The sequence below is a fragment of the Musa acuminata genome, chromosome BXJ2-3, assembly GCF_036884655.1.
Source record: "Musa acuminata AAA Group cultivar baxijiao chromosome BXJ2-3, Cavendish_Baxijiao_AAA, whole genome shotgun sequence".
Taxonomy (NCBI): Eukaryota; Viridiplantae; Streptophyta; class Magnoliopsida; order Zingiberales; family Musaceae; genus Musa; species Musa acuminata.
This window is the reverse complement of record NC_088340.1, coordinates 36,166,529-36,180,561: the sequence shown is the minus strand read 5'-3', so window position 1 is coordinate 36,180,561 and position 14,033 is coordinate 36,166,529. Positions and strand designations below refer to the sequence as shown.

The window sequence follows — 14,033 nt, the reverse complement described above, 5'->3', positions numbered from 1 at the left end:
AGAACACCTATATAAATAGATCAAACGGTTCTTGTTGCTCATAAATGTTCCAGCATAAGAGATGCATACTCCTCACATTGGATACAACATCTCAAGAATATTTTGGTGAACATTGTCTCACAGGATGAGAGATTATTTACAGCTAAGACCAAATTGATTGGCCTGAAGGATTAACCACCGGACACAAATTGTATATGGAGCTAAGCCTTTTAATTGAAGGCTAATTACCTACGGAAGGGAATAGAATTTACATCATTACATCATGAGAATTTGGTGGAAAACAGGGATCGAATATTCACCACTACAAGGTAGAAAAATGTTTACTCCTACACCAACACTTATTTTATAATAGATCTACAAATGCAAAATTCTTCTGTCAACATCTTTCTTTTACCACCTTGTGTTTGCTTCCAGGAGCTAGACGCCAAATTTGTACTTTGACAACCACTGTCTGCACATGTCAACCACGGGCAGTGCATTTGCAACTGATGCCTGCAGGATTAGAAAAGTGCACAAATTCAAGGCAAATTCAAAGAAAGAGATGCAAGAAAATCATAATATGTCTTAATTGGGTTAGACATCTCATAATTTAATCAAGCAAGAGTTGCAGATTAAATAATATCCGGAAAAAAATTCAACAAGTCGATAGAAAATTGATGAAAGCATGACATGGCTGATGCTCATTGCTCAATTTTCTAGATCTATGTATTAAAGTCAATGGCAAAGGAGAGATCGTTCACAAAATATGTCAATTATGTTTCATTTTTAACGATGGTGGGTTCCTCATTTCAATGAAGTAGGAATATGATCTAATGGTGAACGGTTCGAAATCTATTTAACATGTAAAAGTACAGCGTGATGTCAATATCTAGTACAATCAAAGTGAAAACCCACATGCCTAGAATGCAACTTCTGAAACATACGTTTAATTGTCATTAAGACATCAAACCTGATGTGCAACATATTCAACGTCAGCAACACTTCCACTTCGGGAAGCTATCTGGAAAGCACTCTTTAGACGGCCACAAACAACGCAAGCTAAAACTTTCCTATAAGAAAGAAATATCAAGTACAAGGAAACACAATTCAGATATACAAGTGAACATACAGTGCTGCTGAAATTTTCATTAGTTTAATTTGAAATCAACAGGTAAATTTAACTGGAAATTCACTGTATCTTATTTTATTTCACAAGCACATTCACAAGCAGGAAGTAATAGACTTCCTGCATATGTAAACGGTAGAGGAAACCACTTGAACAGAATGTATGAGTTTATTATTAGGATTTCTACTAGGATTTCTACTGGAAATTGTTGGATGTGCTCAGACGAATTGAAATATATAAAGCTTAGAAAGCAAAAGTCAGTGAAAGAAAGAAGACAGGTAACTTGGAAAGACCATGTAACAGAAACAACAGACCGCAATGTCCCAACTATATGCAGTCAGCTATATGTATCTTTTCCTGTCAATGAGTTATGTACAAATCAATCTTGGTGGTTAAATTAAGAACATTCAATTGTTACGTGTAGTTTCTAGTAAAGCCTTCTTAGGCAAAGGATTTTACTCCTTGTATATAATTTTTTTCTTCTTTTTTCCCCCCACTCTATTAAATTTGCAAGTCGTGACCGTGAAGATTATTCAAAGAGACAAAAGTAATTGGTTTTAATGACTTACAATATACAGTCAGACCAAAAATCATTTGAAAATTAGTCTAAACAAGGATTTAAATATCAAATGGAGTGGCATATAGCAACTAGTATTCACTGATCTGACCCTGTACCTGCATCAAAATATATTAACTCAATAACAGTAATACATTTTATTTTATTTAATGATACCAGATAGTATGAATCAATATACTGCCTAGGATACTGGCACCATATCAACCTGATAGTTTACCGGTATTTAAACCATTGGAAACCAAATTTTAAACTAAGTCTAAAAGCTTAGGCAAGATGGTCCAGTTCAGAATGACCAAAGGTATGAAATATTATTTATGTCTACTCCACTGGACCACTTATGTCTACTCCACCTATAATTAACAATAATAACAATAACAAACACAAAGTCATTATTACAAGGACACGAAAGCATACCTGTGACTGCTAATTAGCATGTCTATGAGCCGATCAGGCCGTTCTTTGTGCTTGTTAGCATATACGTTGATGGCAGCTCCAAGAACCTATTAAAATTTTAAATGATGAAACAGCATTTAATTACTAGTACTAATATAACCATTTCTAGATTGTCATCATTTGTTGTAGGTGAATACACATGAAAGGATTTAAATACAAGTCCTTGCTGAATGCCACTAGACAGCAAACTAGCATGGTATATCTTGGTGCATCGTCAAAATATTCAAAAAATATCCAAGTGACAGCAGGTCAGGATACCATTTATGGGAACAGAAACTGGACTATTATATATATACATATACATATATATATATATATATATATACATATACATATATATATATATACACATATATATATATATACACATATATATATATACACATATATATATATATACACACACATATATATATATACATATATATATATATATATCAGTACCATCACTACAAACTGATGTACAGATTCATGTCCACTGGCTCGATCACACTTAGCTTTTAAGACTTTTTATTGAAGCAATAAAAAAATAAAACTTTTTATAATCCTCAATTGTTCTAACAGAGTGAGGTACTAATTTTACAGAATCATGAAAGTAAAACATTGCCAGCTTATATGTTCTCAACATTTACAAACTAAAACATTCATTTGTAAACAATCAATAATATCTCATTATGTTGAAATCTTTGGCATGAGGAAGGCAGCATTTTTATGAACTTTGAACAAAAAAATATGAAGTCGAATGGGCCCATAGGAACTAGGAGCACTAATGGGTCAGGTCAGTCAGTCCATGATCGTGTCGGGCTAAGATCAATATACTAAAACAAAACTCTAAATTCAAACCCCACCAAGGATGACATGATTAAGGCATTTCAACAAGATTCAACTAAAATCTGATCAAACCTGTAATGACACAATTTGACCTATTTATAAGACAAAATGATACAATTGGCATCCTAGCCCTGAAATGACATTTAACACATTCGAGTATAACTGGTCTATCAGGTTTGTTTCAGTCTATCGAATCAACTTCCTAAACCTGAACTCAACCCAATTTATTAATCAGGTCAATCGTGTCTACCTATTTGAGACGCAAACACGCAGGTGACCACTCAACTGATCTTGTGTCAGGTAAGGACCAAGTTGGCAGATCAAATCAGGAGTTGGCACCTCTATTATGAATTTAATAACACAATCAATATCAGATAGTCTGAATGTTCTACCGTACTAAAAGGTGAAAAAACATGTTTCCTTAGAAAAATAAATTAGTTTGGTAGGAACCTAATCGAATAGAGGCATTGGTTTAGATGACAACCAATTTAACCAGAGGTTAATATCATCCAAGACAAAATATGGAAAATCAAAAAATCTTTATTCTTTACCTGGTCCCAATCATCTTCATCTATTGTGCCCTTTATATTCTTCAAGAGCTCTGTTAATTGACCGCCCTTTTTTCTCTCTGCAAGGGATGCTGCCACACCAGCATAGATGTCAACAGCTGAAAGATGAATGATATGCAGTACACATCAGCCTTGGCCAAGAAGAAATATATCCATAATTAAATTATTTAAGAGAGTAGATCCCACAAATGAATAGAGAAAAACAAAGAATAACAAATATCAAGATAGCATTATGGAGCCATGAATGCCTTACCTGGGAGGTTAAATTCATAAATAACTTGGAAAGCCAAGTCAAAATGCTTTTCAGCAAGTGCCTCAGCGATTAAGCACCTTCTCCTGCAAAGTTGAACAAGACTTACAGTAAATAATCGAAACGGTAGCAGAAGTCAACCTCATCCATCATTTGTCTGATGTACAAGTAATCTACAAATAAGTAGTAATGTACATCAGAACTGATCAAGGAATAAACTTGCATTGTGCTATAGCTATTGGCATAAATGCTGGCAATGAAACAAACACCAGTATGCTGGTTTAGCACTGACACCAAATTGATTCTATCAATTATATACCCAAAGAAATTCAGTGTATTTAATCCATAAAACAACATAGGCCCAAGTTATAATGAAGACAAATGAAAAAGGTTTTTCTTGAAAATCGATACAAGCTGAAAAACTATTGTCATGCATGTCTTTTGTGATCCTTTTGAGCATTAATTCTCCATCAAAAAGTTCTTGTTTTCACTGAATCACATAAAACATAACTAGCTTATTAATGAATATAATGAATAAACAGAAAAATTCACAAAAGCATTATAAATAAAATAAGTACAACAAACCTAAAAGTTTCAGGTTCACTTGGATTTCCAAATAGAGAATGCTTCCACTGAGGTCCATCTGAATCATTGAGGGATTTCACTACTTCTACCTACATAATATTAAGATATGTAAGAAACAGGTTGATGAAGACCGTAAAAAAGAACAAAAAAAAGAAAAAGGAATTGAGGGTTCATAATATCTAAAGTTCTTTTGCAGTATTAAGCAAGCAGTCTGTGTTTTACAGAAGAAAGACTAAGTGAATGTGGATGTTTGTCTCAGTGTCTAGAGCTCTTTAGGTACCAGGAAGATAAATCCAGTCACTAGAAACTAGATCTCAACCAAGGGTATGGTGCCAGTCATGCCATAGTATAAGTACTGCAACAGGCACATGGCAATTGATATACGAAGATCCAATAGCAGAACAGTGCCAACACTTACACCTATAATAGCACATACCATATTTAACAACGTATGTAACATGCCAGTGGCTGGCCATTACAAGCAGTGAACAAGAATTATTTACTGTCAGGTTAGCCAATTCATGTAACATAAACAATCAGATTAGCCAATCAAACTATAATTATTTACTGTCAGTTTCAAGAATTCATTTCTTTCAATCACATAACAATTTGATAATGATGTGGTAGTTCTCAGAGAACAAAATCTAGTAAATGCATAATATCATTAAGGAGCAGTATGATGGACCAACAACCAAGAATATCAGGGCTGTTCTTGGGCTGCCACCAAGTGCTTCCAAATTTGCATTGTAGCATGTTTACTAGGAAAATAGATAAGATTGGATGTGTGGTGTTCGATGATGCTGTTTACAAGGTTGATCACATGTGGTGTTCTACTTGAAGAGCTTTAATGAAATCTAAGTTTAAATTATGAAAAGGAAGATCACAATTGTTAAACCTTTAAAATAAGGAGAACTTATGGAAATATATAGTCAAGATAAGAAGTGTGTAATCATAATAGAGGTTTGAAAAAATATGGTGAAGTAGATAAACAAATTTTAAATTACTTGGATATACAAAAACAGAAGACTAAAGAAAAATTACAACAAAATAAGAGCTTTGTGGTCCAAGGGGGAAGGAGCATCTTGTTTCATATATGATAGTTAATAGGTCCGTGGAGAAAGGTATTATAAGGTATATAGAGTAAAGATAGGTAATGCAAGATTGTTCAGATGAACAAAATAGTGGGGATGCTGTGATGAGAAAAATAGGATAAGGCACAATGTAGCAATTCAACCATACTATATGCCATATGCCCCAACTAGTGTGGTCATAGGAGCAATTCAACCATGAAAATAATCCATAAAACTGAAAAAACCCTTAACCTTTTGTACCTTACAACAAAAAATAAATAAAAGTAATCTTCAAAATTTTGACATTAACTATTTACAAAAAATTAAAATGAATAAATAATCTTATATCTCATCCTCTTCCTCTACTAGATCACTGCCACCACATCTCTTATCCTTCTTCTGTTACCATAAGATCACTGCCACCTCGATTCACACTACTCTTACTGCTAACTCCACCACCACAACCATCACCAGCAATATCTACTACTCTGCTGTTGTTCATCAACCACGACAACCTCCTCTTGTTCCTCCACTTGACAAATAGTTGGTAACTCGGTACATGGTATGGAGATAAGAGCACTGTGGTTATGCTACATCAAAAAACGAAAAAAAAAACAACTAAAAGACAAGAGTTAAGTAGAAACCTCTGGGCTACCTGACAAAGATTTCAGTATAGGTTACCAGGTCCATCAGTTACAGATGCAGAAAAGACCACTACTTCCATATTTTTCTTATTTTGGACCCTCAGTTTCCCAATTGGTACCAACATAGACAACACTCTGGTTTTGCAGGAAACCAATCCATTGCTTGAAAAAATAACAATGAACAAGATGCTCTGTAAAGTTACTGAGCCATGCAATATAGGACACAAATGGCATACAAAACTGAAAAACCATGTTCTAGTATAGGCAACTAGGGCATACAAAACTCAAGCCCACCCAATGCGCAAGGTTCTTGCTAATGCAGGATCTCATGCGAATTAGTGTATCTAGTCTTACCTCTACAGGCAAAGACATTAATTCTATGATTTGAACCCTATCCATCCAGGTCGCAACAAGCAACCTTCTGATAGTGCCAAGGTTCATCTTAGCATACAAGACAAGCCAATCTGATGAAATGCCAAAACAAATGTAATTTAATCTACTTTTAATCAATAATTCTATTCATATTCCTATATACATTTAAATATTTGTGTAGGCAATTCATATGAAGGACCAATGTGAGCATTGACAAGCATATTAGTGTGTAAGCTTATGATTTTGTGCAAGTATTTTTATGTAGTTGCAAAAAAAGATCTGCTATTGAATATGCATGATAGAAAATTAGAAGTTTAATTTGGTGCAGAAACAAAACATGTTGGGATGCATGTCCTCTAGTTATTAGAATATAAGAAGCTGCTTTAGTTCAACAATGTTATTATCCCACCTGGATAGCTACCCGGGCTGAGAACTTTACAAGCCCATCTTCACTTAGTTTTTCAGAGGCACTCTTTCCACGAACAGACTTGGAAACCACTCTAGTAGCCTCTCCTGCTGCTCTATGTCGTGCTGATAATCCTTCATCAAAATGAATCTACATCCATTGTTAAGAAACAAGAACAAAGGAAAAAATTATATAGGCAAAAAAGACTTGTAAGGTAGAAACTGAACATACTACTGCAGAACCCACACTAAGTAAACAGAAAACTGAACATATTGATACAAAACCACTTGTAAGGTAGAAACTTTTAACATAACATGCATATTAGACCTTAAATTGACAACTTAAGCAATTCAACATAAAGAGTAATCAAATTTCACATCAATGTCTCAAATCAAACAAACAATCAATTCAATGGAAACAAGATGTTCTTCATCCTCTTTGACTGAATATACTTTCTGAAAGATGACTTATTCACCAAGAGCCGTATGTAACATTAGTATTCTGCACAGAGATGTAAACTAAAAGAAATTGGCATTGTGGCATTGTTCCCAGATTATACTGTTCTCTCCCTATTGTACATGTATTACATATGCATTAATTCCCAATATGATGAATTAATCACCAAGAGCCAATGAGCTATGTGACATTGGCATGCTGCAAAGAGAAGTAAACTAACAGGAATAAAAATAGGGAAAATACTCCAGTTAAAAGAACTCTCTTTGTCTATTGTACATGTACTATATGTGCATATCATTGAGAAATGGATACCAGGCAGAGTATATGCATATATATTTTCATGCTCCAATTTTTGCTTGCATGAGTATGGGCTAGTCATGTATTTATCATTAGCTATGCGTAGTTCAGCCATACCCAGAGGATTTGCATCTGAGTACTACAGGTGCAAACATCATCGTTCATACGCCACAATGTGATGTTGATAATTAATCTCAATTTGCTGAATCTAATGCTTCATATGGCTCAGAGTCAATATAGTGACGATAGTCATAATTTTACCTCTCAACAGCCAATATAGGTCTTCCCTGACCCTACATGCCCCAAGTCAGGATAGTTACCAACATGGGGAGCAGCTAGGAACCTAACTATACTTAATGATCAACAGATCACAAATCTTGCTAGTTTGTTTCATGCATGATATATCAGTAACAATTATCATAGAGCAATGTCATGAATGGATTTTAAACCTATACTGAGGATCTACTACCATCTGACGTTGGGACCACGACCTACATCTCACTTCAGCACAGTGGCCATTTTTGGTGATAGTGGCCACTAACAATACATAAGATATATTATTTTTGCTTTTTACTTGACTATTTATTTACAACTATTTGAAAATTTCAATTATATTCCCACTGTAGCACTTTTATAAGTTTTTTTACACATGTTTTCTTGATATATACATTAAACACATTTTGATTCATCAATGAGTGAAAAAATATAATAAGTAAATTTAATTAGTTTTACTTGGCCCAGTGCAGACAAAACTGAATCAATCCAGCTGCTGACCAATACCAGAACCGGACTGAAATATCAATCCTTGCACTAAATGATCGCTAATCTAGCATATCTGACCACACTTCATTATTACTATCCACAATCACTACCAAAAATGTTATGTTCATAACTTTCCATCTTAAGATACTAAAGGTTAGACACCTAATAATAACTAATAGAGCATAGAAGACAATCGAGTCCAAAATGAACTATCTTAATACAAAAAAACAAAGAGGCACCAATATTTAAGTATTTCTTTTCAAATGAATGTACCCTCTTTAAAAGAATAATCAGGATGCAATATGCCAACTGCGAATATATATATATATATATATATATATATATATATAGAGAGAGAGAGAGAGAGAGAGAGATCCAGACAGAGCAGAGGGAGAGACACAATTATACCTTGGCATGTTCCAAATGCTTTATCGCTTCGTCTTGAGAGCAAGAATTCATGAATAATTGAATACAACATAGACCAGCAGCAACATGATCACCCTTAATAACCTGGATTACGATGTTCAGGTCAGATTCACCTTAAAAACATTAGAAAAAATAAGTTTATGCAAGGGGGGCATGACAGTGGCAAAGACAAAGAATAGGCTTACTTAAGATCGACAATACTGGGAGAGTTACATCACGGTGACATTTTACAATATTACCATTTAGAAAAAACCATGCAGGGCTCTAAAGAGAACTTGAGATGTGTGGTTCTTAAACAAGATGGAGCATTAATACATGAATAAAACATTTATAGATCCATCAGTTTTACAATCCAATCCCTCTCATAATAAACATACAAAACACACTACTGACACCCATCATTGAGTTCTTTAGTGTATTCTATAATCAACTTGCAACTTGCAAGTACTAACAAATAGACTTCCACTTCCCCTATCTACAATCCATAATAATTTGGAGCAAGAATTAAATACTAGTCTGTACCTCATATTGGTCCAACATTGAACCATGACAGTGTGTCAGTATGATGTATCATACACAATTGGGAAAATAATTCATTGTGAAAGAGGCCAACACCTCTAATTGTGCACCTACATAGATTGCTTCTACCATGGTCACAACAACACCTCTTATTAAGAAAGAAGCCAGAACTACTGCCAATCCCGACAAGAGGATCCGAGGCCATATGGAGGAAAGTATTTGAGTTAAAGACTTCGTTGTGATCATTTTTGTACATTTGCTGTTCTACCAGCTCAATTGTGTTAGAACAGCAACACACTAAAATCCTTGGCATAAAACCCTTTTGCAAAATAGTATTGAATGTTATGCCAGTTAGCAAGCTAAAAATTGGCCAAACTCTGTGTTGGTATTCTGGCATAGTTTGACGTGCTGAATGTGCAGTGCATATACCTTTTAGGCTCAGCGCACCCAACATGTGCCAACAAATGTCAATACTCATGTTAACCACTGTTTACATGGTTTCAAATCAGTAAATACGATTAGTCAACATAACTTGGCATTTGGATCCTTTTGTTTGGTGGAACTAATTCCATGACAAGAACAAATGTTGACACATATTAACCACTATTTTGAATTAGATGAGATATTTTTCAGAAAAAACCAAACTTGTCCCTGTTCTTTCAATGCTGATTCTGTGGAGCATGCTCTAGACAGTATACACAATTCCATTAATATCTTGCATTCAAAGTTGCCTAATGGTACATTAATAGCCCTATAATCCATTAGCAATGTATTGGGAAATAATAGAGTTTAACAATTTATGATAAGGCATCATTTTCAAACTGTTGTATCTGCAAAGAACAAGAATCCTAAAACAGCAGGTGTTTCCTATAATAGAATTTAAAGAAATTCCAGTTTGTAATATATGAAATAATGTCATAAGCAAAGAGTATGCTAGACTAAGAAACATTATTTAATACCAGAAACTTGTAGAGATAATTAAAATGCCGGTGTGTTTCACAGTAGTTGCATATACGAGTGAGTGCAGCAGATATATACTGGCTCACTGTTGCATCTTCTAAATGTGCAGAAGCAATTCTTTCTGAGATGACATCCTGCAAAACAACCATACACCCATACCCAATGCACAAATCACACAAGTCATCAATGGTTCCATAGTCGGTTGCCAAAGGATCAGCTCTTTGAGGAGACGAGGAAGGAGCTGTCGACACATGTGGTGAAGGCAGAGAGAGTGAAGGTAGAGAATGTTGTGGAAAGAACAGCAAGCAAGCATCATAATAGTGACCATGCTTCAACATGAATGCAAGCATTTCTGGACGAGCATACTGCACATTCATAGATAGGCATACATCAGAAAAGCAAGTAAGATCACTTCCTAAGGTAGTAAATCACAGGAAAATTGAAGTACCAAATTGCTAACAATATAAGAAGAAACAACAATCCATCATAGCAGTTACCATAACATATTTTAGATAGAATATAAATGGAACTAAGATGATCAACTGCCTCTATCATCAACTTCAACTAGTAGCATCTACCATGAATTAAGCACGTAACAGAATCAAACAAACAAGTTCTATATCAAATGAGAAATTATTCGTGCATAGTGTATACCTAATAAAATTTGGTGTATCTTGAAACTTAAATGATAGGTTTCATTTTCCCAATAAAAATAATGCAGAATTATGCTCAGTGACAGCTACAATTAATAGTTCTTGCTGCATTAAGCTATGCAAATGGTACTTACTTCTTGTAAATAGTGAATGCATTCAACATATCTGATGTTGTCAAGGTTACTGCGAGGACTATCTTCAAAATCAGTAATAGGATATAAAGATGGACCATTTGAAGATTCTTGAGATCTTCTGGACCTTTCAGAACGTGGAAAAGTCGATGGCATATACAGAACATTAAGGTATGCATCAGCAGAAAGAGAATCATCCAAGATTGTCGGTGCACTTTTAGCCAAGTGTTCATACCTGCAATATTAGCCTTGCTATCAACTTTTTTGTGAACAACAACAATGAAAAATGAACATATTCCTGTAATACACAACTGGTTCATTGGTATAAAAAGATTTTGACACAGAGATCCGAGATTAATAATGCAGAAAATACCAAGATGTAAATAGTATATGTAGAGTGAGTATTAACATTCCAAGGGTTTGTTCTGTTTGTACCAAGGTTTTAACATTGATCAATGCAGATTTGATTATTTATCAGCTTGGTGCGTTACCAGGATACTGGATATTACAGGAATAAAATACAAAAAATTGAAAATGAATGTATAGCTCCCGTATCAAGGTATAAGTTTCAAAACTGTACTTGGTCAAACCAGGAAATACCAGTCTATATGTAGCCTGGTATTCAAAACCTGGGTCTATACTGTAACATTTACTAAAGCAGATGATCTAAACTCCAAATGTAATGGACCATCTTCCTTCCTGTTCCAACTACAGTTCATGCTAGATTCATTTGATCATGCCTTCTAAAGTTTCTTCTAGAGCTGCTCCTACAATCCCACAAAATTTCAGTCCCATTATACTGCCAAGAAAGTCACTAGGTTTGTACATTTGCTTGTGGTTCTAGGCTCAAATGAAAAAGGTGGAGGGTTGCATCAGTCCATTGACAGGAAGTATAGAACTATGCATATCACTGTAGCACAATGAAGTGTTGCAGGGCACCCTCACCACCCAAGTGCCTCAAAGGATGGGGTTAGGAGGTCATAGGGAAGTGGCCCATCACATCTGCATCCAGACGTGGTGCAGTGTTGGCATGAGTTCTCACATTGTTTTGAACCGATGCGAATGGAAAAAGAGGAGGTTGACTAAGAAAACTTCACTAAAAACCATAAATAAAGATTTAAATGCTTTTGATTAACTAAGGACATTGCTTTTTTATATATCTCAATGGCAACAAAAGGTCTAAATAGTTGACCCAAATAGCCGGAACATCATTGCTTGTTGTTTATTGCTGTTGCGAAATTCACAAACTATGGCAGCCCAAATCTCATAGTAGTGCACTTAGTAAACCATTTCAAAGTTTATGAAACTTCCCAGTTCCCATTAGAAAGACTGGAAAAGCAATATAAAATGAGACTAACAAATGCTCGTGGATAATGCAAAAGATTAAAACAAGATTATCCTTTAATCGGTGTTGCAGTAAACAAATCCTTTTAGACCAGCTTGTTATACAAGGGCAATTGACATAAACAAAACTATGGTCATAGTCAAAATGATAAAAAATATTCAATAAGTCCAGTGGTAACTATCATAAATACAAATAAAAAGGATATACAACATAAAAGTTTTTCAATATTTTGGATAAATTATTTGTATTGTCCTCCGTCTGAAGGAAGAAAGATCATGTCACAATAGTTCATCAATAATCACCATTCTTTTTTCAGTCAATAATCACCATTTTATAGTATCCTAAGTTTGCATGTTTATGAGGAACTTGATTTACTTGAGACATTCAAGACAATGACCCTTCGTTCTCACAACAAGAACCGAATGAGAAAAGGCATACATATAATGCACTTACATTGATCTTATGGAGGGAACATCCACTGGAGGACCTCCTTCCACAGTATTAATGATGTCGAGGATCACAGCTGCAGGATCACCTTTATGCAGTTGAAGAGCTTGCCTGGATACAATCACATATACGTTACACAAGAACATAATCCAGGAGAAACAGCAAGCATATGTACTTCGGTGACAGGCATATATTGCTCGACTGTCATGTCCTATCTAGAGAAGCTTTGGCACAATAGAAGTGATTATACAAGTTCGTCATCCATAAATTTTGATAAACTTGATGTAAGATAAGATATCTTAAACCAACCAAATACCAACATATACAAACATCCATTGCCATTCTACTGACACCCGATGGACAAAAACATACTTGAACTTTTTATTCTCAACCTATATTAATGACACTTTTCTGGCATAGACTGCAAAACTTGTCAACACTTGAAATGATTTCACTTCATTAGCCACCAAGTTCAATTTTGAGGCTTCTTTTTAATGACACAACCAACTCATGATCATTATCACTTATATTTTCTTATTACACCTTCAAAGCATAACTCTGTATAAACAATTTCATCAATATTAAATAAAAATTAATATTCCCCAGCCAAAAGTAAAGTACAAGCTATTTTTCAATGTCATATAGGAACATAAATTTTTGCCACACCAAGAGGGTTGCTGGCCTCTGATTGGCATGTCCAATTGCAATGCTAAAATTGTAGCACCAACCAATCCAGTCGTGACCATAAGCATAGGGTGTGCACTGTACCAATATGCTACCAGCACAATACCACACAGCAAGAAAGGTAGCTTGACCACACATGACAATCTATGTAGCATACCTATACAAAGTTGACTTCTTTAACTAACTAAAAGCTCCAATTTTATTTTTTTTTAATTAAAAAATATTTTCATTACATTAAATGACATACATGATGCTCACACATGGACTCGAACATGAAACCTATCACTTGTGCAACGATACACTAACCAACTTAGATGTCTCAACCATGGTTCACATTACCGATCTATATTGATGTATCAACCAGCTATCGGTATGGTATGTCCTGAGCTATACCGAGCTGTACCGAGCATACTGACACATGATATACTGGGGTGTACCAATGTACCACCCATACCAGTCCTCCATCGGATCGGTACCACCTGTACCAACCA

At 34.9% G+C, this 14,033-nt stretch overlaps 1 protein-coding gene across 3 annotated transcripts in view; it reads right to left on the bottom strand.

The window, feature by feature from the left end:
- LOC103979610 (uncharacterized) overlaps positions 1-14,033 on the bottom strand; it is a 45,944-nt gene that overhangs the window by 1,534 nt on the left and 30,377 nt on the right. The window contains exons 26-36 of one of the 3 annotated variants that reach the window (XR_010485313.1): positions 12,865-12,969; positions 11,070-11,301; positions 10,282-10,647; positions 8,786-8,887; positions 6,866-7,012; positions 4,371-4,459; positions 3,789-3,871; positions 3,518-3,633; positions 2,097-2,182; positions 950-1,049; positions 398-492 (exon numbers count right to left, since the gene is read on the bottom strand). Coding sequence is in view for 2 of the 3 variants with exons in the window: in XM_065100258.1 (XP_064956330.1) it covers positions 418-492; positions 950-1,049; positions 2,097-2,182; positions 3,518-3,633; positions 3,789-3,871; positions 4,371-4,459; positions 6,866-7,012; positions 8,786-8,887; positions 10,282-10,647; positions 11,070-11,301; positions 12,865-12,969 (1,501 nt within the window). In the remaining variant the exon portion in view is untranslated. Of the gene's footprint in view, positions 1-16; positions 493-949; positions 1,050-2,096; positions 2,183-3,517; positions 3,634-3,788; positions 3,959-4,370; positions 4,460-6,865; positions 7,013-8,785; positions 8,888-10,281; positions 10,648-11,069; positions 11,302-12,864; positions 12,970-14,033 lie in introns of those variants that run through there. The other 2 variants (XM_065100258.1, XM_065100259.1) reach the window with 2 other exon arrangements.